General features: G+C 42.9%; 1 protein-coding gene across 2 annotated transcripts in view; it reads left to right on the top strand.

The window, feature by feature from the left end:
• WIF1 (Wnt inhibitory factor 1) overlaps positions 1-24803 on the top strand; it is a 41694-nt gene that overhangs the window by 1080 nt on the left and 15811 nt on the right. For both annotated transcript variants that reach the window (XM_085220583.1, XM_085220575.1), the window contains exon 3: positions 21773-21881. In XM_085220583.1, the coding sequence (XP_085076709.1) occupies positions 21773-21881 (109 nt within the window). The remainder of the gene's footprint in view (positions 1-21772; positions 21882-24803) is intronic.

Genomic DNA, 24803 nt, shown 5'->3' with positions numbered 1-24803 from the left:
TCTGCCATGCTGTGTGAGGCCCTTGGGGTTTGGCTGTGGGTTCTGGAAGCGCTTCACCCCGTGTTGTAGAAAAGGAGGGGAGCACGGAGTGGCATCACTGAGGCTGAGGGAATTGCTCCAAGTTGTAGGAGCTCCGTCTGGCTCTGCAGAAAGAACGTGGCACTGCCCTCACTGCAAAGGGTTGTGGGCTGAGAGACAGCGCGGAGATGTGTTCTCTTTCTGCAGCCCGTGGGGAGAAACCTCTTTGAGCTGTGGCAAAGCTGATCAACCAGCCCTCCTTCTCTCTGCTGAATTAAGGCAGTGTGGGAACAAAGATAGTTAGCAAGTAAACGTGTACATGGTTAAAGTAACATCACAGACAACTCCATTCCTACAACAGCATGATGTCTTGTGGATATTTATGGGTCTCGGAAGTGTTAAAATTGAGAGACTTTGCATTGCAGAGTTTATAATCCCATTTTTACAAGTCCATTTCTGTGTATACTCACTACAAACTTTGGCAGTCTGGTCCTATGGCAGTGGGTGTTTAAACAACTCTGCAGGTGAAGTGCAGGATTTCAGACTGAGCTACGGAAGGAGCTCCAGCCTGCGAGTGTTTGAGGAGTTGGGTTAGAAAGGATGGACTTCACACCCCAGACAAATCACCTATTTTTGTCAGCACAAACCTGTTGGACTTTGCAGTCTCTTAGAGACATTCAAATACAGTTGTCTGTTCTCCTGCAGTTCTCCTGATCCTCCATGGAAAGCAGATCATCACTGCCCCTATTCTTCCTGAACCTGTACCTGATGAGAAGGGACAATAGAAAACATGAGTGTTTTTGCAGCCCATAGGGCAAAAGCACTCATCAACATACCAGTTCTATGCATCTTAGTTGGAAAGTGCCCACAGCAGTGTTGCAAGTAGAACAGGATAGCAATTCCTTGTGGCAAAAAGAATATAATTTCTCTAGAATTTCCAGTATTTCGTAAAAAGAAGAAATGAGACTGTAGGTGCTAACAGGTTTTATTTCTGCGCTGTTTAGTTTTTAAGTATAAAGGTATTTAGATGTTCCCCAGCATTCAGGAAAGTGCCACCTTACTCTGGTGGAACACTTCTGTCTGGGATCTGGGCAAGGATGGGAGAAAGAGGGCAGGTGAGGTGAGAGGGCAGGAAGGGAAAGAAAAAGCAAAAGCAGAAGTAGTCTTTGACAGAATAAAGACATACAAGGTATCAAAGTACTATGCTGCTTCCTGTAAAGCATACAGCATTACCTGGCATACAGTTGTTTTCTATTCAGTAAAACTGAAACCCTTTCTTCTGAGATTCATGTGTCTTGTGTCCTTCTGACCTCTCAGTGCCATGGGAGATTTGAAGATATCTCTTTAGGACTTCATGGCTTTTGGAGCTGTCAACAGTAGGTCACTCCAAAAGTAATGCCTCCTATTAAATTACAACAAGTACAAAGAGCACAATAACACTATTTGATAGAGCAAATTCTCAGCTTCAGAACATTGTTTTTCAGCATAGTCACCACCATTAGCTGTGCGTTTTTGCCAGAGATGAGCAAGAGCCTGCATGCCGCGCTCATAAAAATCAGCACCAGCAGATGTGCTCCACTGTTGCTGTAATCACTGCTGAAATGCACCACCCACTGCATCACTGTGCTCACATCCACTGCTTGGTCTCCATGAACGTTCAGCAAATGAATGTCAGTGAGTGCCATTTTTTTCTGCACAAAAGAGTTCAGTGACACACCTTTGTTTCATCCACATTTCCATGTCAGACACCACTGTGTCAGAATGCCCCTCTGCTGCCATCTGTCACACAGCAACAACATGTAACAGGATATTGGTGGGAAGGTTCAGCCTCTACTGACATACCACCATCATCCGCCTCTGATGTCATGGGCCAACAGAACAAAATAGGAGGCATTTCTTTCAGAGCAGCCTTTGTATGTGCTACGTCCTCTATTAATAACCAGAGCCCTTTTGGGTCTGCAGACAGCAGGCTTCTAAGTGCATATGGGAATCACAGAATGGCTTCGGTTAGAAGAGACCTTAAAGCCCACCCAGTTCCAACCCCCTGCCATGGTCAGTGTTGCCACCCACCAGCTCAGGCTGCCCAGAGCCCCATCCAACCTGTCCTTGAACACCACCAGGGATGGGGCATCCACAGCTTCTCTGCGCAGCCTATGCCAGCACCTCACTGCCCTCATAGTGATGAAAAAAAAGCAATTATGTCTATGCCATGACCCAGTTCCCAGCCCTGATACCAACAATGCAGGGGCAGGTGGGCAGCAGCCAGCAGTGGCTGCTCCATCTTGTGGTGCTGAGCCCCTCCTGCCTCGTGTCCCTGCCTGCACCTGTGCACAGCGGGTGTAAATGTCCCGTGGGCATTCTGCTCCTGAGGTAAATAGCAATGTAGGTTGGTAAATAATCCAACCCAGAGAGTGAGAGTACTCCTCTGTCTTGCACTGCTGTATATGTCCATATTCCAGTTCAGAAACTTATGCTGAATGTAACGTGTTCAGGGCAGATTCTGTACACTGAAGTGGAAAAACTGTATTATAAAGAGTTAAAGCTGTTTTCATTAGAAAATGTTTATCAAAGTAAATCATCAGTTGCCTTCAGTCCTTAATTCATTAGTCCTAATTAAATATTAGGTGATATTAGGGAGAAATAAGCCAACAATAAACAAAATGTGTCTCCAGATGCTGAATCCCTGCTTTTTCTGGTGAAGTCAAGATAAGTTGCAGGTTATGAGAAGCCAAGAGTACCATAGAATGGGTTCGTTACCTTCTTATGCACTTTATGTTTTCACATGTGAGCTATATGGTGCTGGATGCATGCTTCTTGTGGTGGGGCAGGAGTGGTCCTGCCCTCAGAGAGGAGGTGTGCATGTGTGCCCAAGGGATTGAGTGCCAAAGGAATGCTTTCAGCCTGGGAGCACCTCTGGCCAACAAAGCACAGACATCAAGAGATAAGGGGAACCTGTCCCTGTGGGAAAGGCTGGGTCACTTTTGAGCAAAAAGTTACTGATAGCAATGAGCAAAGTGAAAAGATGCCCACCTCCTAGGGAGAGATGATAGATATCATAGGTATCTCTGAGGAGACCTCACTGTGGTCTTCCAGTACTTGAAGGGCGCATATAAACAGGAGGGGGAACGGCTGTTTACAAGGGTGGATAGTGATAGGACAAGGGGGAATGGTTTTAAACTGAGACAGGGGAGGTTTAGGTTAGGTATTAGGAGGAAGTTTTTCACTCAGAGGGTGGTGACGCACTGGAACAGGTTGCCCAAGGAGGCTGTGGATGCCCCATCCCTGCAGGCACTGAAGGCCAGGCTGGATGTGGCTCTGGGCAGCCTGGTCTGGTGGCTGGTGACCCTGCACATAGCAGGGGGGTTGAAACTCAATGATAATTGTGGTCCTTTTCAACCCAGGGCATTCTATGATTCTATGAGTATATTCTTCAGCATTTCTGTATTTTGAAGTGGAGCTCAGGGAATTTAGGTAATTCCAGCCCTTGAAGGCTAGGGCTGGTCTCAGCAATGTGATCATCAACTCCAAGTAGCTCCATGGCATCTCTGAAATTACCTTATTTTACTGAGTCACAGCCTGACTGTGAAGATCAAATGGAACCCCAATGATGCCAGGAGTTTTGTTTCCCTGTCCTAAGGAAAGCTAATAAACCGCAGATTCTAAGGCAGCAGTGTTACAAAACTTTGCTTCCTTCAAACATTATTATTTGCTTGGTAAATGAGAAGAAAAACAAAGAATGGTGGGTTTCAAAACATACATTTCTTCAAAGTAAGCTTTTTTCAGAGTGACTGCCAAACTTTTCATAAAAATCTTATTCATACCACTGATGATCCAGTGATCCTTTTAGGCTTAGAAAATGAGTAATACTCACAATTCATTTATTTTCCTAATAAAAGTGGGACTGTTCTGGAAATTGGGTCAAGGCAATTGCCTAAACCTGCGCTCCCGGGACTTACAGTAGTACCTTCACTGCGGTTTCATGTCACCAAACAGAGGAAATACTTTGTTTTCTGACCTCTGTACTAAAATTCCAATGTGGAATGTGAAGATGTTTACACACTGTGAGCATGATTTTCAGACAGGGGGCTCACGTATCGAGTGCATTGCTCCAAACCTTTCATATTTAGATTCTGTTCAGCTGTGGTATTTTGCATCTCAGTGTTGTAGACATGCCACCAGGGATCAAAGTAATGCTGTAGAGATCCCACTTCACTTAGCAAAGCAGGCATGTGCCAGCCATCTGTTGTATCTGCTGATAGAAAACAGCAGGAACGTTTCTCAGAGTTTTGCCAAGAAGTAAAAGGGGAATTTATTGCTCAGCAGAGATGAGTTACAAGGCACCTTGTCGTGTAAGTGACATCTGGTTTCCATAGTAATTTACATGCTAGATGTTTAAACTACACAATTATTCTCTTTACGCAGCAGTCTAGTGCTGTGTTAAATAAACCATTCTTCAAGATTTTCATTGTTTGTCCTTTCTATAAATATTCTACTATATTTTTAACAACAACAACAAAAAAGCTTAAGAAATAAATTTTTTTCACTACTTTTACAGTAGTTGTTGCACCGTGCAACATAACAGTTGAAAAGGCACTGGAACTAACAGGACACCCCAAGCTTCAAGGCTATAGTTGTGAAGTGGTTTGCATTTGTCTCCCCACATTGCTAAAAGTTTTTTGGAAATTGTGTTTTCTGATCCACCCAAGGAGTCTTCTCTTACATTCTGCATACTTGTTTTATAGTTTTTAAAGAAACATTTTAGTTTTTAGACTATTTGAACATTTCTCACAAAATGATGCCACAAAGGCAACATCAAGATCAGCTTCCTCATGTTTCTGGCTGATACTGCTCTCTCCTGGGTCATTCATTCATCACAGTCTTATGGAACGAACACAATGTGGAGTGGATATCATCCACAACGTGATAACTAAATTAATTTTTAAAAGGTTGGGTTTTGGGAATTGGATGACCAAAGCTAGTCAGTACCCTGTGGATCAATCCACAGCCATCCACCCTGTGGCTGGAAATATGGAAAAGAGTACAGGAAGAACCTTTAGCGGGGAAACTGGAGGCAGGTTTAGGTGTAGGGTTTTGTAACTGCTGTGCTGTGTCTTGTCTGGGAGGAGATGGACACGGAAACAAGCACCCTGTACAACTTTGTATGTGCTGTGTGAAACACTGCTTTTCTGTTTGCTTTGAATGCAATAATCTGTCTGAAGTCTCTCAAAGGCTTCCCAGCGCCCACTTGAGGTGTCCCAAACGCAGTCTTCTGTTTTACAGATCTCTCCATTCCTCTGACTCTTTTTCTTTCCCTTCTCTGAATCTTCCCTAGTCAGATTTCTGGATCACCTGCGTTTTTTTGAGGAAGGCTTCTCAGGCTTAAATTCAGTATTCATGCCGTGAGCACACTAGACTTGTAAAAGTATAATGTTTACCGTTTTGTTCTCTAGAGCATTCCTAAAAGATGCTTATAGTCCATTTCTCCTTTTGACCATACTGCCAAGGAATCAGCCATAATCATCAGGGCATTCCTTCCTGAATAATACTAGTGGTTGATTCAAAATACCTCATTATGTTTCACATTTTCTTTCCCTCTGTGTGTCACTTCTTGTTTATCAACATTGATTCTCACCTATGATCCTACCAACCTGCCATCGGATATCAAAATAACCTCTTCACAAATGGCTTTAGTTGTGAGCTGCCTAATATTAGGAAACTTTGCCAAGTCATAATAAATCCCCATTCCTACAATTGTTATCAGTATTTTGAACAGTGCAGCTCTCTTGAAAATGCCTTAGTCAACTCTTTTCACTGCAAGTGCTGATGACACACACACCGTTTCTAGAACAGGACAGCTGTCACCAGTTACAAACCCACCGGAGGACCTCCTTATCTCATGACACCTTCTGGGGGCTTTGGTCTGAGACACCGTCAAAAGCACTCCAGAAATTCAACTGGGCAGCACCGACCAAGTCATCTCTATCTGGTGAGCTCTGACAGGTCCCTGAAAATGCTTTGCTGTGTCTTCCCTGGATGTTGCATCTAGCTCTGTGTCTTCTTTCCTTCAGGAGAGATTTCAGACTTAGCTTTCCAAGTCCTCATTGGAGCATCATGCAAAAATTGGCATGATTCCTGCCATGTTCCTCTGATACCAAGGCTGGTTGAGTAAGTTTTATCCCCACAGCTGGGATCTTTGCAGTATAGTATTGAGTACCTCAAAAATCCTTGGGATACACCATCAGGTTCGTGCATTTGGTTATTATTCCCCTCCTTCTCCCTTACCACCAAGAAGCTTCAGCTTGAAACATCTCCTTAAGCTTCATAAAGCAAAGCTCTGATGTAGCAATTTACCACACTTTTCATTCATAAATATATATGCAGAACATTTATTCAGCTTTTTTTTTTGTGCTTTCCTGTCTTTTTCTACGTGTTTTCCTTTGCACCTTCTTCATCTGTTAGCCCCATTGACTTGACAGCTGCCTGCTCTGAAGAATTTAATGAAAAATGTACTAATATTTTGACAGCTTTCAAGAAAATCTACCACAAATGATTATTTATCTTATTGCAGCTTTTCATGTTACTTGCCGAGGTTTGTTCTTTCTTTATCTCATTTTTTTTTCATTTTCATCCACTTTCTAAAACATGATATTTTGTTTATTTTTTATTTTGCTGTTAAACCATGTGAATTTTCTGTTTAGTTCTTTGTTTGTTTCCTTTTTAAGGTTCAGGGAACTGTAACTGTTTATTTGTGGCCAAACTCCTTACTGCATCATAATGCAACCCAAACATAGTGGAAAATGCAATCGCCCAAAATGCACAATGAAGAACAACAGCAATGTCAGTTGCACTGAAATTCTTATTCTTTCCATAACAAAACATGCAGTATTCTTTGTAGTGAATGATGTGTATAAAGTTCAGTAGCTGTCTGGGGATATGGGAAGATAGTTTTATTGGTATTTCAGTTGTGTAAATAGCTTTTTTTTTTTTTTTTTCTAATTGAAAGGTAGCTGAAGAAACACAAAATCAGTCATATTTTGGAAAAGCTGCTGAGTATGTGGTTAACTTGACATTTTTTCCCTGCTGTTTGCTTGATGGAGACTGACATTTTGAGATCTTGGTTATAATAAACTGTGATTGCAATAAAATGCATGTAATACTGTAATGAAAGACTGGCTCTTCTCATATAAAATATTGTTCAGACCCATGCCCAAAAAGCATCTGGTTTATCTGTAACAATTTGAGCTGAGCCAATTGTGTAGAGCAGTTAAGGGAGTGTGCATGCATTGAGGTCAGAGCATTTTCCCCATAGGTGGCATCCTGGCAGCAGGTCTGTGTGAGCTGGAAGTCCTTTTGGCGTCTGCCTGTGACACTGGCCCTACAGATCTCTAATGAGAGCCATTGGAGTGTAGAAGAACCTGTAGAAGATTAACTTCTTTCTTTACGCTTATGTGAGAAGAAAGAGCTAAAATAGACAAAATCAGACGTGCCTTCAAAATTCTGTCAGGCATCTATTCCTTTGTGCCCCTTTGCTGGACTCCCTCCAGTACATCCATGCCTGTCTTTTACTGGATAGACCAGACCTGGACCCAGTGCTCCAGAAGCATCTCATCAAGACTGAACGGAGGAGAAGAATCACCCCCCAGCTTGCTGGCAGTGTTCTTCCTAATGCAGCCCAGGAGATGTTGGCCTTTTTTGCCACACAGATATGTTGTTGGCTCATGGTCATCTTGGTGTCCATCAGCACCCCATCTCCTTCTACCATCTGCTTTGTAGCTGGGGAGCCCCCAGTGCCTACTGATGCATGGGGTTGTTCCTCCTCTCATGCATTTGTACTTTTCCTGGATGAACTTCAGAAGGTTCTTCCTGTCAGCCCATTTCTGCAGCCTGGTGAGGTCTCTCTGAATGGAACACAATCCTCCAGCGTACCCTCCTGGTTATGTATCCTCTGCAGACTTGCCGAGGACGTACTCTGTCACAATATCCTGGTTATTAATGAAGATGCTAAACAGTGTGAGAACTGGTGTGAAGTACACCACTACTGACTGGTCTCCAGTTGGACTTCCTGCTGTTGATCACAGCCCATTAAAATCCAGGCAAAGAGCAGCCCCCCTCACCATCTACTTAACATCAGTTCCACTTTCTCACTTTTTCTGTGAAGGCTTTGGAAGAAACTGTTTTGAAAACCTTCCTAAAGTCAAGATAAACTCTCCTCTCATTGTTAACACAAAACAAGCTGGGCTCTATCACAAATCCGAGACTGGCTTGTACAATCACAGAAGCAAACCAAAGTCTGACTCAGAAAATTATTATAAATGTAGCAAAGACAGTAATCCTGTTGTATGGTGGGACTGAGAAGTCTTTATAGATCTATGGTACCTGAAATCCACCATAGTATTTGTTCTTTCAGAGTCCATCCATAGGAGACCACTCAGCTGTACAGAAATGCTGAGGAGGAGTTGGCCTGATAAGTCTGTCTGACTTGGAGAAGAGAAACTTGTGGGATAGAAATGCCTTAGTAAAGGCTTACAGAGATTTGAGATGGATTTGTTTCAACCAAACGAGAAAAACCCTGGTTTTTTTTTTCCCCATCTATGTATGAAAGTGTGCTTTGTTTTGTAACCAGCTTCTTTGGCCATACAAGGAGAAGTGGGCAATTACCTTCCAGCCGCTCCAGCACTTGCTGCCATCACTGCCAACTACCTCCATCAATAACTTAGAGACCAAACATTGCTTTCAGAACTGGTCCCACAAATCCTCTGAAGTTACCCTTAGTCTGGATAAACAGCTAGCAAAACCCAATTGATGCTAAGGGAAATAAATATGCCTGACATCAAACCTGGCGATCTCTCAGCTGCAGGTTTTGGCCCAGCACCAGGGCAAACAAATTCCTCAAACAGCAGCTCACTAATGAGAAGACCTGTCACCAGCTCTGGGAGCCCAAGCAGAGATCCCAGTAGCAGAGCAGCAGAGGCAACCCTCGCATTAACGGCTGCTGGGGAGAGGCAGCAGATCTTGGGCCATCCTGGCCATCAGAACCAGTTCAGGGCTTTCAGTGCTGCCATTATGCACGTGGTTTTTTTCCTAAGAGCATGAAGAAGGCATGGTGAGATCACAACCTTTTGATGAGCGGGAGGAGGTCGGCTCTACCAAAATATTATTTACTCACTCTGAACTTGTAAATGTGTGAATATTGATATAGTCAGTGGGAATTTGAGACTAAAAACCACATAGGCAAATAATCACCTCCATTGAGCAGCTTCAGCACAACTACCACCTTCAGTCTGTTCCTTTAAACTTCAGTAAACACTGCTTCCATTTTTCCAGGTTTGAGCCAGTTCTCTTTCTTGCAGAGGTTCTGGAAAATAAATTGAACTGTTGAAACATAGACCGTGGAGAGAGCAGGTTGAACAAAATTTATTTTTTCCATATGAAGTCACACATACACTGAGTAGCTGCCAACAGCTCCATGCCTGAGAGATTCAAGGCAGGGACCTCTGTCTTCAGGGACAACGGACCTCTGGCACCTGTCCCAGAGGAGGGGGAGGCAAAATGCAGATATCTGGGCCTGTAGTCATAAGCAAGAGATGACATGCACAGCCATACTGTGTGCTAGGAAATACTTCACTTAGCTGGACGTATTGATCATTAGCTTGGTTGGTTTTTTAAATTTATTTATTTTGTGTGTTCTTTTTTCTCTTTCCTTTCAAGTTTGCACTGGAAAATCTATTCAGATTGAATTGACCAAATGAGATTTCTGTATTGACAAGGGGGCACAGCTGAAAGTGTATGGCCCAACACATTGCTATGACCCAGTGCACTGCTCCCATAGAGCTGCGATGTGCTGGTAGTGGGTATGGGTGGAGATGCTCAAACTGTCCCTCCTAGGCAGAAACCAGAGGCCCATCAGGAGCCACCACAGCTTTGCTCTTTTACTCAATGTATCAACAGCCTTCTTTTAATGGGACAAAATCTGCACATTACTCTGCCCACTGATAAGAGCTCAGGTTTGGGTCATGCCAATGTGCATATTCTCTTTACTTAAAGGGCCCTTTTAAACTGTGCTGTCAAACATTTGCAGTCAGCTGAACTTTATCATTTGCATAGTCGGTGCCATGCTGCTGCTGTTCCTGTGATTTGCTCATACAGGAATTGAGACCTCACAGTGGAGTTGCAATGCTTAAAACATTTCTAAGTATTTAACTTGCTTATATAAGAGCTTTATTCATCCAAAAGTGAGGTTTTCTCATCCTAAAAAGCATAATTAATTAGTGTAAGTTCATTCAGTTAGGTTAATGGGGAAATATTTAACAAGATGAGGAATCCTAGAGTTTGCTGGCTGAGTGCACAGTTACCTGGAGGCATAGAGCCTGAAGCTCTGCAAGTTCTCATGAAATCTGTTTCCTTACCTCTCCCCATCCCCAGCAGCTCCAAGAGAAATTTCTGTCTCTGATTTTTTAATTGTTCCCTGTTGCTGTCCACAAGGACACAGTAACTGCAGAAAGGTCTTTCTTTCCTTCTTGGCTTAGAGCAGGGATGGGGTATACCCAGTCACAGGCCAGTAGGCCCATGAGCAGTGGGAAGCAGAAAGTGAGTTTTGTGAATGATAGAAAGGGACAACCATTACCCTTCCGTGAAAATGATAGGACACATTCACAGGACATTTTACTTTAAATGCATAAGTACTACTGCGACGATAGTCAAGCAGCAAAGAGGTGTTTAGGTGAAGCTTCTTTCATCTCTGATTACAGACACAAAGATAAGCCAGAAAAATCAAGTAATGGTGTGCCTACATTAGTTCCTATGGTAAAATCCAAGTGACATTTCTGGTAAGCACAAGATGAGCTGCCGACACTCAATGCATAGAAAATATTTGAAGACATTCCTTTGTAAAAGGAAAAAGCCTTGGATTAAAGATAGAAACCACCCACTGAAAACCCAGTTATTGACTAAACATGTCTTTCAGTATAACGTGGAAAATGCGCCTTCTTGTTGAAGTGCATTGTTTGCTAATAGCCTACAAATAAATCAGCCTTTTCCAATAACAGATTTCTACTAATTTAAAAATCTGCCTGTGGAAATGAGGATGGGTATTTCCATATGATGAGTATGGTTTTCTTCCACATACAGTTTCCTAAAAACCTCTCTAACAACTCTTGTGGTCAGCAAGCTGTGGCATTTCCCTTTCTGCCACCTCTAACTCGTAGCCCCTCTGTCAGCTAGGCACAACTGAAAGGTACAGCAACAAGCTCTTAAATTAAGGCAGTTGGCCTTTATGGGCAAACATATTTCCCCCAGACCTCTGTGTATCCTGGACTGTGCAGCTTACAGCTGCACGCCTGGCTGTGTATCAGCATTCTGATGTCCCTGGCTGACAGAATGAGCCACATTTCCAAAGGCTGCCCAGCCTTTGCCGGCAGATCCGCACGAGGGAGCCCCTATGCTGCGCGCACCGCCCAAGGCTCTGTGCAGCATCATCTTCAGCTGAGAGAGGTCACAGCCTGTGCCATCGCAAAAGCCTCTGGTTCAGCACAGCTGGTAGCTGACATACCCTCGTGATCACCTGGTCCAGCGTACTTGTCCGCTCTGTTCTCCAGCGACCCAGTCAGCAAAGTGACATGCTGCGTTCTACCCCGAGTACAGCTCCAAGACCACATTTTGTGAACATCTTTGGAATCCAATGCTGCTGCTCCAAAGAATCCTGTTAATAAGCACTGCCTTAAATTTAGATAAATGTGAGTCAACTCAAACTGTTCCCAGTGTACAACCTCAATGAACAGCAACAAGTTCATGCTTCTGAGGGCAGAATCATATGCATGGATTGTTCATGTTTTCGTCATGCCTCAGTGCTGCTGGGAATGTGCATGTCTTACTTGGGGACATGTTCTGTTGATTTCAGCACTGGATTGGAGAAACCTTCTAGCTCATGGTTCTCAGCTTTGTTTCTCCCCCTTTCTAGGATTATGAAATCTGAGTTTTGATAAGAACATTTGATAAGGGAACACTTTGCCTCCCTTCCAGCATGGTTCCATTGTGGTTTCAGCCATGCCATTCAGCTGACAATTTTTTTTGCCATCCCATCCCATCCCGTCCCATCCATCTTATCACATCCCATCTAATCCCACCCCATCCCATCCCATTCTTCTCATGCCAGCACAGATGTGGCAACTCAGGAAGGGAGTTGGTCTGGCTGAAGACTAACCTTACCAAAAGAAGTGACTGATTGTCACCTTGTCCATCTTGGGCAGCTCAGCCCATGGTCAAATGTGAAGAGGGCATTGCCACAGCAACATAGTACAGATTTGGAGAACAGACCTCACAGCTCAACAGTGTTTGCAGCACATTCTACCCTGGTGTTCCTGAAAGCACTTGGACCACACTCAGCCCAGAGCCTCCCACTTGATTCAGTCAATTAAGGCTGTCTGGGGGGATCTGGAGAGCCTCCAACCGCCTCTGACTCTGGCAGAAGTGATGGACTGTCAGCATATCAGGGACTTACTGAGTGACAAAAAGGATAGTTTGCCTCAGCCTGCAGCGGCAGACCAGATTCACCATAGCTGTGTGCCAAGGAATGAGCTGCAGCTCTCAATCTCAAGGAAACTCTTTATTCCCAGATGCAGGGAGTTACCTCAAAGCAAAGTACAGATTTCTGCTGTCACTGGATTCCCTTTGGTTTTTCAGCTGAACTGTCCCAATAGCTTTTTCTCTAACAAAAAACAGGGCTGGGGCCTCTGCAAAGCATTCTTCCAGTGAGCTCCCATTTGCTGGCCCGCGCTGTCAGGATTTATGCTGCTTTTATAGGTCACATCATTCAGAGCTAAAACACCCAGTAGGATGTTGCTTTCACAAAATGAACTTCATGTGCTTTGGAGTAGGGTTTGTTCCTGCAAGTTTATGTGAAGGGTTTGTCCAGGAGCTCTACTTCATCCCGACTGATATCACTTCTCCCAGTTTTTTGTCATGTTCCTCAAGTGAAGGACTGCCCTGATCATGGCAGCCCTGCTTTCGGCCGGGAGCTGTACAGACACAGACTCTGCCTATGCAATAGTTGTAAAGACAGAAAAAGTTGTGTGCAGAAACTGTTCAGCTCCTGACCAGAAACTGGGGTAAGGCAATACTTCCCTGCCTTATGGTGAAGGTAAGCTCATCTTGATGAACTTCAAGTGTGATTATAGAGGCTATAACTATATGAGGGCCTGTGTGGTAACTGGAAATATTACACTAATATATGTCCACAGACTGAGGTCTTATCTCAATAAGCAAATCACTGTCATCTCAGGTACGCAGCAAATGGATGTCAGGGGAAAATTCTTCACAGAGAGTGGTGAGGTGCTGGCACAGACTGCTCAGTGAGGTTGTGGATGCTCCATCCTTGGAGATATTCAAGACCAGGTTGGATGGGGCCCTGGGCAGCCTGGTCTGGTAGCAGATCTGGAGGTTGGTGGCCCTACCTGCAGCAGGGGGTTGGAGCTTGATGATCCCTGGGGTCCTTTCCAACCCAAGCCATTCTGTGATTCTATGAAACACACATGGGATTTCATTTGTTTGTTTTTCATATATTGATCATTTAAATAATTAATTTAGTTCTTTCATGGTAGTACCTAGAATTTCCTTTGGTGAATGGCAGCTTATAGAATAAGAGCAAAATGAATATTCACAAAGAGGCATTTAAAACCCATGCCGAAGACATTAAAAGAGGAGTGTCAGGGAAGTATTTCTAACAACCTGTCTGAAAAGAAATGTTTTTTTTAAAAAACACATTCACTCTAACTTATACGCACTAGCTTGGAATACAAGCGAAGGCCATTATCTACTGAGCAGTCAACGAAGAAAGCCTCATTTCCAGAGGTGCTGCAAGCTTTGTTTCTCTGAGACTCACGAAAGTGGAAGCATCACCCCTGAAACCTTGGAAGGACTCCAGTCTGACAGAAGCTGCTGTGAGATTTCATAATTTTCAAGACAGATCATTGCTTATGTTTTGGAAAGAGATACTTATGATACAGGAATGCCAGTTAAAGCCAAGACTGAAACACATGGACTCAATAAAGGTCCAATTACGTGACCTTTGCTGTTTGCCACGCTTTTAACTTGTGTACGTTATTGATTACACTTTCATGAGATCATAATCAGAAGATTGTTCTTTGGTAATGGTGTGCTAGAGGAGCTTTATCCTCCACTTCAAAGCTGTCCTGGGAGGCTTAAGAACAAAGGGTTGGGAGTTTGAAGCCTGGCCAGAATGAATCTGTGAGCATTATCCATGTTTACCACTGTGCAAGGGGCGGATTAGCCTATTCTCTGACTGTGAACTTTCTCTCATCACATCGGGTGAGCCACCATTTCTTAAGGTTTACATTTGTGCTTTTAGAAAAGATTCTGTTTAATTAAATGTAGCGTTTGCTCAGATCTCCATCAAAACTAGTCTAAATTGTTACTTGTTAGTGCAATCATTTCCCTAATTGTACAGGTTTTATTGAAATTATTTTACATTATCTGAAAGGAATGAGGCTAATTTATTAGTTACAAATAAATCTATCTAGAGCTTGAAACTGCAAACCGTCTGTAATCTATGTAGAAATGCAGCCCCAGGACCAGCCAGCCCAGGTTCTCATTTCTCTTTCAAGCTGTGGGGGGAAGAAAATAACCTCACAGTTTATTCTCAGTGTAGATAGTACTGTGCAGATGTGTCACAGGTTTAAACAGCTGACTTGTACAGATAGCATGTACATATATATATATATATATATATATATGCTTCACTCTTTTTTCCTCAAAGGAGCAGCAATAATTTCCTAATTTCCCCCTTTTTCATTAGCACAGGAAACTGGCATTTTGAATATCTCTGGTCATAAAATCCCTTCTGGGTACAGCACTGATCTTTTGCCTGGTGACTAAAGAGTAAATTAGCCCTTGTTATGCCAAAGGAAGAAATAACTTTTCATCAAAAGAATTATTACTAATTCTTTGGATTCTGGAGCAATATGCATCCTCAAATATTTGAAGGCGATGTAGGGTTATGCATCTTCTGTTTTTTAAATCTGAGCTCTAATTACTAATTGTTCTTTCTGTGCGCTGCTTGCTTCTCTCCCCCAGTGAAGAGAGATTTTATTTTCATCCATAAGATATGGTAGGAAACAATTTGAAGGGCATATGTATGCAGTCCAGCCTGGTTCATGCTAATCATTCCTTGCTAAAGACTTTCAAGATGTAGTTAGCTGTACATATTTATCAAAACCACAATGTCTTTGTCTCTTTTAATTGTTCAGAAAGTAAGCAGTGAAGCAGGAATAAAATGTGTTACAGGAAACCTGTTAAAAGAGAAAACCAAACATGTTCTCATTTGCTTCTGAGAAAGCAAGATGGAGGAGGAGTAAGGAAGGCCTGATCTTCCCGCACTGAATAGCTATCAGTGTAATGTGACTTTGTTTTTTAAGAACTGCATTCTACATGCCTTTGTAGCAGCTTACTCATACTTAACCTGGGAATTGCTTGGAAATGAATCTGTTTTTCCTTGTGCTGCTTTCTGAGATGCCAGCCCTAGGGAGCATGACCCTGCACTCCGAGCCTCAGCCCCTTACTGATCCAGCATCAGTGGGTTGGCTCCCACCTGCACCAACGCTGTATTTCATTAGCAGACTAGCAATGGATTAACAGACAGAAATACGATTTGAGTGTTGGGTGGTCCTGGAGTTGGACTCAGTGATCCTTGTGGGGCCCTTTAACTCAGGATATCCTATTCTATGATTCTGTGACGGGAGTAATTGGCATTTCTTTGGCAACGTGTCTCAGGCAGCCTGCTTTTGCTGCATGTGAAGATGAGTTTCAAAGTTAATGACTTCCTGAGCTATTTGGGTTTTTGTTTTTCACTGGTGTCCCTCTAGAGCCCCACCCTTTCTGCCAAGTCAAATTCCAGTCTCAGGTGGGTTTTCAATGAGTTCTTCACATGCTACAGAGCTCAGAGTGTAACAAGAAGAAGTATAAGCTCAAAATGACCAAGTACTCTCTTGTTTTCTATATCATCCAAAGACTAGACAACTGCCGGAAGCCTAATTGCTAAACATAATCTCAATCTGTTACTTTGTGGCCTCACTTCATATTACTTCTCTTTGAAGAAATTCTTGCCTCATTTTTTGGAGGGCTGGCTAATATGTTCTGCAAAGATTTCTGTCAATCTCTTTTGTACAGAGTATTCTTGAAACCCCATGATATCATCTTCCAAACTTTGGAGCTCCTTTTGGTAATGATCAGGTAACATTTATTTTCCAGCTTTCTAAATCATTCTATTGAAGGGTCTGATCTGCCATCCACAGTGATGTGCCATCAAAGACATTAAGCACCAGTTAAATATTTCACAGACAAAATCGGAGAGGTTTTAGAATCATAGTATAATAGAGGTTGGAAAAGACCTCTAAGATCATCTAGCCTAACAGTCTACTTACCACCAATATTGACCACTAAACCATGTCCCTAAGTACTGCATCTGCCCTTTCCTTAAACACCTTCAGGGATGGTGACTCCACCAGTTTTGTACCATTCTTCTTATGACATATAAAACCATTACAACCACAAGTGATTGTTGTTGCAAGTTGTATGTAGGGGTTCACTCCATTGTTAAAAAAGTCTTTGTCCTCATGCACGGACTTTCCTCAGTCCTCCAGTTTTCTTAACATGAATAAAGACAGTGTAAGAGACTCTGCAGAGCTGTGCATTTCAGTACATCAGTGTGTAATTAACACTGTAACATGCTGTACTTTTCTTCGAGATATTTCATTGAATTCTAATTTGGGTACTTCTTTAGAAAAACAAAACCATCTCTATTTTTCCTTTTTTTTGTATGTGTATCTCTCTTTTCGTTAATCCTACTGCTTCAGTTCCACCTTCCAGGAGGGGACAATGCAGCAGGTAAGTCAAGCTGCCTCCTCTGGCAGAAAAACAAAACCTTGTAGGCAGACAGTTTATTTGCTGTCTAAGGAGGATCATTACGTTGTTCATTACAGCAGTGTCTAGACTGCACTGCAATAACAAAATGTGCTGCTGACATATTCATAACTGTGGCCAAACTCCTTCAATAGCCCCATATGCACACTACAGCTAGAGCCTCTCCTCGGCTGAAATTCATCTCATTTGCTTCGTGTTTCATCTTGGAACACAGAAGATGCACTTCTCTGATCTAATGCAGTTACCATCTTGGAGATGCAGTGGTCCATGCTGTAAACACCTAGCAAACATATACATTGCCTCACTTTGCTATTTTATGTATGGCATACGCAGCTGTGAGCATCTGCTATGTATAATGCATGCTAGAATCTTCTAAGATGTGCATAGCCAGAAATATCTATGGATCTGGGATAAGAAGGAACTTCTTTTGATGAGTTTCTTCTCTTAAATGAAGAAAATAGGCATTAGGGTATGTTTGCAATTTAATTGACAGCAGAATGGAATGCCAGCAACAACCTCTTTAAAGTAATGAGAAGGAAATATGGTTCATTTCTTATTTCTTCTTGAAAAGCTAACACACCTTTTATTTTCTTTGTTTGAAAGGCTGCAGATTTCATTAGGTTCTTGAGCTGAGACATACAGCAGTTTAAGCTACTCTGCTTCACTTTAATGTATAACCATTACTTCTAATCCTCCAACTTTCATGTAAAATGAAGAAAACATATAGCACATTCCTGCAAATGCTTTGATTAAATATGAAACAAAAACAAAGTAGGCACAACATGGCATTTAAGTGATGAGAAAATTATAATGCAGTAGATCTTGCCCTGAAGAAATGATTTCTGTAGGAATTTTAAGTGTAAAACCAAAGTGCCGACAGATGTTCACTACAGTACTTGTTAGAGGGCTTCATTATTTTTATTACCTTTTAGATTCCTCTGATTTAAAGAAAGCGTCCACTGAAAGTCCATAAAAGTTAATCCTGACTTTGGAATTACTTGCCTAAAATGAAATTTCCTCCCTTTGCTGAAGGTTTTGCCCACATGGGGAGTGGTTGTGGGGTGGTCGTGTGGGGTTCCTGCTTCTGGAGGCACCAAGTCACCAGACGGCGCACTTAGGGTCTGCAGTGCATCTGCCTCCCTTTCTAAGGCTCCCATACAAAGTGTTCACACATAGGGAAGAAGTATTCTTCCTTGGGTGCGTGCTGAAGTCAAGCCAAAACCAAAATCTCTTCCACTCGTGTCAAAGATCAACCCTTTATTGGAAACCCAGTTTTCTCTATCACCTCTTTTAACCATTTCTTTATGATTTAGCCTCAGTACCAGATTTTGTCCCTCAAATGCCAGACAGTACATAGACTGGCTTCAGACACAAAGTCACGAGAATGTTTCTATGAAGGAAAACGGATTCTAGATTGTGGTTCTTTTCCCATTATCTCTCAGCAATATCCAAAGGAGTTTTGTTTGCACTACCAGGTCACTCACAATGACTGCTAACAGTATGAATTGTGGTAGTCACTATACAGTACCCAAATGTCCAGATTTTAATTGCACAGACCTATCTCTTCAATTAAACATCATGATTAAATTTCATGCTAGGCTGAAGCATGGTAAATATTTACTGAGGATGTGTTGTTTGCTTTTCAGTCATGCTGATTAATGCAGGTTAATTGGCAATCAACTCAAATTACACCAGGACAATACTGGAGACTGGATATGGAGATTGTGTCAAGACAGATTGCTTCAAAACTGGTAGGATTTATGGCAGACAAACCTCGGATTGACAGGTTTGAGGAGCTGAACTACTCTCCTTCATTGTGCTGTCACTCTAGACTGATTTTGTGTAGTACTTTTTAGCTTAAAATTTGACCAAATTAGTCTAGCAAATGTGATTTGCAAATGCACTCTGTAGCACATGGTTTCATAACTTCATAATCATGCTAGCTGGGTCTACTTGCAGTATTCCAATTTTTTTGATAACACCATGTCAAGAAGGTCAGACTTTTTAAACTAAGCAGATGCACAGAAAGGGTGAGAGCAGGTATGTTTCCCTAATTCAGATTGGTTTTCCTACTGAGATGCCTTTTGCTTGTGCAACATCTCTTCCCATCTTTTTAATGTGTGAGCAGGATTTACCTCCTGCCTTGGGCGTTAATCTCTGCTGCACCTCTGTCCTGGTTAAAGGAATTCCTTCCTTGAAAGGCAGTAATGGTTGTGACTCATGGCACAATTGGTTGTCTTTTCCACTCCTAACTTTCTTTTTGTCTTTGTCCTTAGGCATCATTTAATTACAGAAAATAAAATTCCAGTCCATTCTCTACACATCAGGGCTTTGGCTCACAAATTGACCTGCTACAGCAGCCTGGCTAGAATGGAAATATGGGAACAGAGCTATTTGGTTTAGTTACCAGTTGTTGTTTACTAAAATAGTAAGAACATAATGTTTTAATATCCCAGCCCATTATGACCTGGTTTAGATACAACCAAACATCAAAGCTAACCAATGAGAAACAGACATTGCAGCATTGACTCAGTCACTGTAATATTCTATAGATGTGTGGAGACATATAATTATTTTTCTGAACCAAAGTTTTATTTGAAAACAAAAATGTTCACAATCTAAGACTTTATGGCTTGTTTTCATATTTTGGCATGGTGTATTGTAATGGAAAAAAATTCTTTAATTAAAAACAGCCTTTTGAATGACTTCAATTTTCATCTCCTATTTTACTACTTCTCTCTATATCCCGTCTCCCTCCCACATATGCTTCATGTGTTTAAGCCACCCTCAACAACTTCCACGGCTTCCTTCCCTGCTGTTGTTTGGTGAAGCCTCCTCTGAGGCTTCCATGCCTACATAATAACCTTTGGGCAGAGCACAGCCCCCACAGACTGGGGTCACTTTGCTGTCTCCACAGAGTAAGTGGATGTGCTGCCAGGCCTGAAGAGGAATTCCACAACAACCTTTCTATCCATTTTTGGAAAACTTTGCTGATGGCACCAGGATTTATAGGGCTCTGGTCTCTCACGTGCTGTTAGAGCTTCTGCTCAAGTTAGTACTGAATCACAGAAAGGCTGAGGCTGATCTGAAATGAGATCTTGAGATCAAGCAGCCTGTCCTCCTGCTCAAGCCACCTAGAGCAGGATGCCCAGGACCATATCAGTTGGGTTTCAGATATCTCCACAGTGAGTCTCTACAGCCTGTCTGAGAAACACATGACAGTGTTCAATCACCTTAAGGTAACACAAAGTGTTTCCTGATGTTCAGAGGAGCCCATTGCCTCCTGTCCCACCACTGAGCACCACTGAGAACAACCTGCTTCCATCTGTACTGCTATGGATGGATAAGATTCACCTGATCTTTCTCTTCCATAGGCTGAATGGTCCCAGATCTCTCAGGCTCTTCCATACATCAGGTGCTCCAGACCCTTAATCATCTTTGTGGCTGTTCGCTGGTCTCATGACAGTAAGACAGGAAAACTGGTTATGAGAGAAAAATGACAATCTTCTAGCTAAGGACATTGACTGCCACAGACATGAACTAATTGCCATTTATTAGCTCAAAGTTCTCGTAAAACTTTAGCTTTAATCTCTCTTCACAATTGTAGCTAAAAATCAGGCTTAACAATACCATATGTTGTCAATGAGTTGCTGTATGAAAATATATTTTTACCTCTGCCCATTCTAAGGCTTCAACTGCTTTTCTGAGAGCAGCAGATAAAATTACCTGTAATCCTTTCCATGTTTCAGGGTAAATGAGAAACCAGACTTTAGGGAAATGGCTCATTTCCTCTTGCTCAGTGCACCTGCAGCTGTACCTTAGGAGTGCCTGTGTCCATTAACAGCAGTGGCTTGCTGAGGTGCATGTATCTCAGGTGTACATGGTGTGTGCATCTATGTATGCTGCAGGTGCATAGCATTAGACAAGAGGATTCCCACTTTGCATCAAATATGAAGAAATGCTGAGCAGGTGACTCAACAGAGAGGCTGAGCTCCTATGGAAGGAAGTAGCAAGAGCTACAATTTGTTCAATTGCACAGGTGTGTATAGGCATTAATATGAAGATGGTGGGAAGTAGCTTTCAATCATGCCAACACCTTTTGGGGATAGCCAAAAGAAATCACGTATGTCAGGTTTAATATTGAGTGATACACAGCCTGCTCTGTGGGAGAGCTCTCAGCTCCACCCCTGGAACAACTCGAAGAGCTGAGACTGAACCAAGCAGTGTTGTAGCTGTAAGCAATGTATGTGTCCCAGCGCGGCACTCCTGAACATTGCATTCATCGCTCAGCACCGACTGTTCCCCCAGGGCAATGCACTGTGCTGTGCAGATCCTCAAAAGGCAAGTTTGGATATTCTCACACCACAGTTGCATCATGCTTGTGGACATGTCCTTTAAAGTGTGTTCATGGTGCAGGCAAATTTTCCAGGCTCACCAGTCAGTTCTGCCCAGAAAAGCAACTATAATAATTAGTCCACTGTTCATAATTTTTTTTCATGGTCAGATAAAAAGTGCAGGCTGTAAAAAACATATTCTCTATATAACCTCAGTTCACTGTATGCATGGTTTTTTTTCTTCCAATTATACAAGTATGATGTTTACTGTATGGTCACCTGCAATTCCTGAAATAAGAAGAAATTATCCCTAAATTATGTTTAGGTAAGTAAGTGATCAGGGAAGTAATGGAAATAAATCCAGTGAACGGCATAATAAAAAGCAGTAATTTTTTGCTGTAGCTGATACTGAATAGTTTGCTTACATTGCAATTGCTTACATGAATGCAGTTAAAATACATAGCAATTTCTGATGTATTTTGTCATAGGCTGAGTACTTCTACGAATTCCTGTCCTTGCGCTCTTTGGATAAAGGCATCATGGCTGATCCAACTGTAAATATACCTCTGCTTGGAATGGTTCCTCATAAACCATCAGGTTTGTGCTGTTAATGTTAAATTGAGTTTCTTTACAAAACATCCCACATCCAGCAAAGTCTATATGTCTTGAACTGCAGTTTTGAACCTTATCACTAAAGAAATGCTTGCATGGCACTTAACAGTGAATGGTTTGTGAGTGCCTTGCCTGACAAGAGCAGTGTGTTTTGTCTGAGCCAAGTCACATGAAGCTTTTATCTGTAGAGAAATCAGCAGAAAATTGTGCAGAATTGTTGCATAACATTCATGTACATAAAATTGTATTATTGGTTAAGTTGTGCAACTATTGGAGAACAAAATCTTTGACTGCCGTAAGGAATAGTTATCCAATTATTCTGTTTCTCAGAGAATTCAGTTTGCAGGAATTTTACTTTAAGTTGGCATCAGCTGCTGTTCTCAGGCATTCAGGCTCAAAAACACAAGCTCTGGTTTAGGATTTTATCATTTACTTTTTTCCCCTGGCTGTGCACTCTCAGCTATCCACTGCAGCTTACAGCTCTACAGCAGAGGCTGATCAACCCTTCTTTCCTCTCCTCTCCTCTCCTCTCCTCTCCTCTCCTCTCCTCTCCTCTCCTCTCCTCTCCTCTCCTCTCCTCTCCTCTCCTCTCCTCTCCTCTCCTCTCCTCTCCTCTCCTCTCCTCTCCTCTCCTCTCCTCTCCTCTCATCTCCCTCTCCTCTCCTCTCCTCTCCTCTCCTCTCCTCTCCTCTCCTCTCCTCTCCTCTCCTCTCCTCTCCTCTCCTCTCCTCTCCTCTCCTCTCCTCTCCGTCTCCTCTCCTCTCCTCTCCTCTCCTCTCCTCTCCTCTCCTCTCCTCTCCTCTCCTCTCCTCTCCTCTCCCCTCTTTTTCCCTCTTGTATTTAATAACAAATCAACAGTAGCAAGGCATTTATTGCAAACCTGCCTCAGCCCAAGAGAATACAGTAAAGACAACTGAAGAAATATAACAGAGGGAAGAGCACTGCATTAGACTTGGGGTTGGGAAGCAAGATGAGGGGTTAAAATAGATAGATATTTTACTGAGAGGTAGTTGAACCAAGTGTTCCTGTCAATATCAGTGGGCTCTCAAAGTTTCTTTTGGATATTTTCCTACCATCAGTGAAGATGGCTTTAGTGCTTTAGGCACTATCTAGTCTGTGTTTTGTTATATGTCTAATAGAGCTATAAGCAGATTTTTTGAAGATCAAAAAGAAAGCAAGTGTATGTGATAGTTCTGTTTACCCTCATCCCTGACTAGCTTCTGCTCGGAGGCTTCCTGATGTCTTTTTGAAACTCACACATGGGTTACAGATCTCTCTTAGCGGTACTTGTATAGGCTCTTATTTGAGTCCCTACAGACCTCTCACAACTCCAGTCCCTTTGGCAAGAAGTTCATTGCCTCCCACTGTGTGAAGATCCCCTTCTTGTTTTGAGTTTGGCTGTGACAGCTTCATTTAATGGCCTACCTCCAGCTACAGGAGGCATTGCGATTGCAAATGCTCATCCTGCTGGGGGGACTTCAGTCACCCAGACATCTGCTGGAAAAGTAGCATGGCAAACTGTAGGCAATCCAAGAGGCTCCTGGAATGCACTGGGGATAATTTCTATAATTTATAATTTCTATATAATTCTATGATTCTGTGATTCTCTGATTTCTTGAGTCAAGCAATAGATCACCCCCACTGAGGAGGATGCAATACTGTTGCTCACCAAATGAACTAATTGGTGACATTGGGATGGGAAGCTACCTGGGCTGTGGTGACCATGCTATGGTTGAGTTCATGCTCTGGAAGATATGAGACAGGCAAAGAGTAAAATTAGGATGCTAAATTTTAGGAAAGCTGACTTTCAGCTCTTCAGGGAGTTTGTAAGCAGAGCATCCTGGAAAGCTGTCCTCATGAGTAAGGGTGCAGAGCAGAGCTGGCAGATCTTTAAGGAAGATGTGTGGTGCAGTTGGCACACCTGAGGAATGAGATGCCATCCTGAGGGACCTAGACAGGCTTGAGCAATGGGCCCAGGTGAGCCTCATAAGGTTCAACAAATCCAAATGCAAGGTCTTGCACCTGGGTCAAGATAAGCCCCACTAGCAATACAAACTGGGGGATGAAAGGATTGAGTGCAGCCCTGCCAAAAGAGACCTGGGGGTACTGGTGGATGGCAAGCTGGACAGGAGATAGCAATGTGCCCTCACAGCCCAGAAAGCCAACTGTATCCTAGGCTGCATCAAAAGAAGCGTGGCCAGCAGGTCAAGGGAGATGATCCTGCCCCTCTGGAGCGTGTCTGGAGTACTACAGGTATGGAGTCCTCAGTGCAGGAGGGATGTAGACCTGTTAGAATGCATCCAGAGGAGGACCACAAAAATGATCCAAGGGATGGAGCGCCTCTCCTATGAGGACAGGCTGAGAGAGCTGGGGCTGTTCAGCCTGGAGAAGAGAAGTCTCTGTGGTAGCATCTTTTCAGTATCTAAGGGGAGCTACAGGAAAGAAGGGGAAAGATTCTTCAGCAGAGTCTGTGGTGACAGAACAAGGGGAAATGGTTTCAATCTTAGATTTAGATTGGATATAAGAAAAAGGTCTTTTACAGTGAGAGTGGTGAGGCACCGGAGCAGATTGCCCAGAGATGTGGTGGATGCCCCGTCCCTGGTAACTTTCAGGGTGAGGTTGGATCAGGCCTTGGGCAACCTGATCTAGCTGTGCATGTCCCTGTCCGTTGCAGGGGAGCTGGAGTAGGTGATTTTTAAAGGTCCCTTCCAACTCTAAGGATTCTATGATTCTAAGTTCAGATCCAAGTCCGATGTTGTGGATGGTGGCAGTGGTGAGCTTTGAACACCACCCCAGTGCGTGCTGGTGCCTAGGTGGCTCCACGTGAGCTGGCACATCTGATGCATTCTTCAGGTGCAGCAGCGTCTCTGCTCACTCAACAGTGATGGAGCTTGCTAATGATGCAGT

Source organism: Meleagris gallopavo, chromosome 1, assembly GCF_905368555.1.
Source record: "Meleagris gallopavo chromosome 1, MGAL_WU_HG_1.1, whole genome shotgun sequence".
Lineage (NCBI taxonomy): Eukaryota > Metazoa > Chordata > Aves > Galliformes > Phasianidae > Meleagris > Meleagris gallopavo.
Note: the sequence above shows the minus strand (reverse complement) of the source record. Positions and strands in the feature narration are given on the sequence as shown.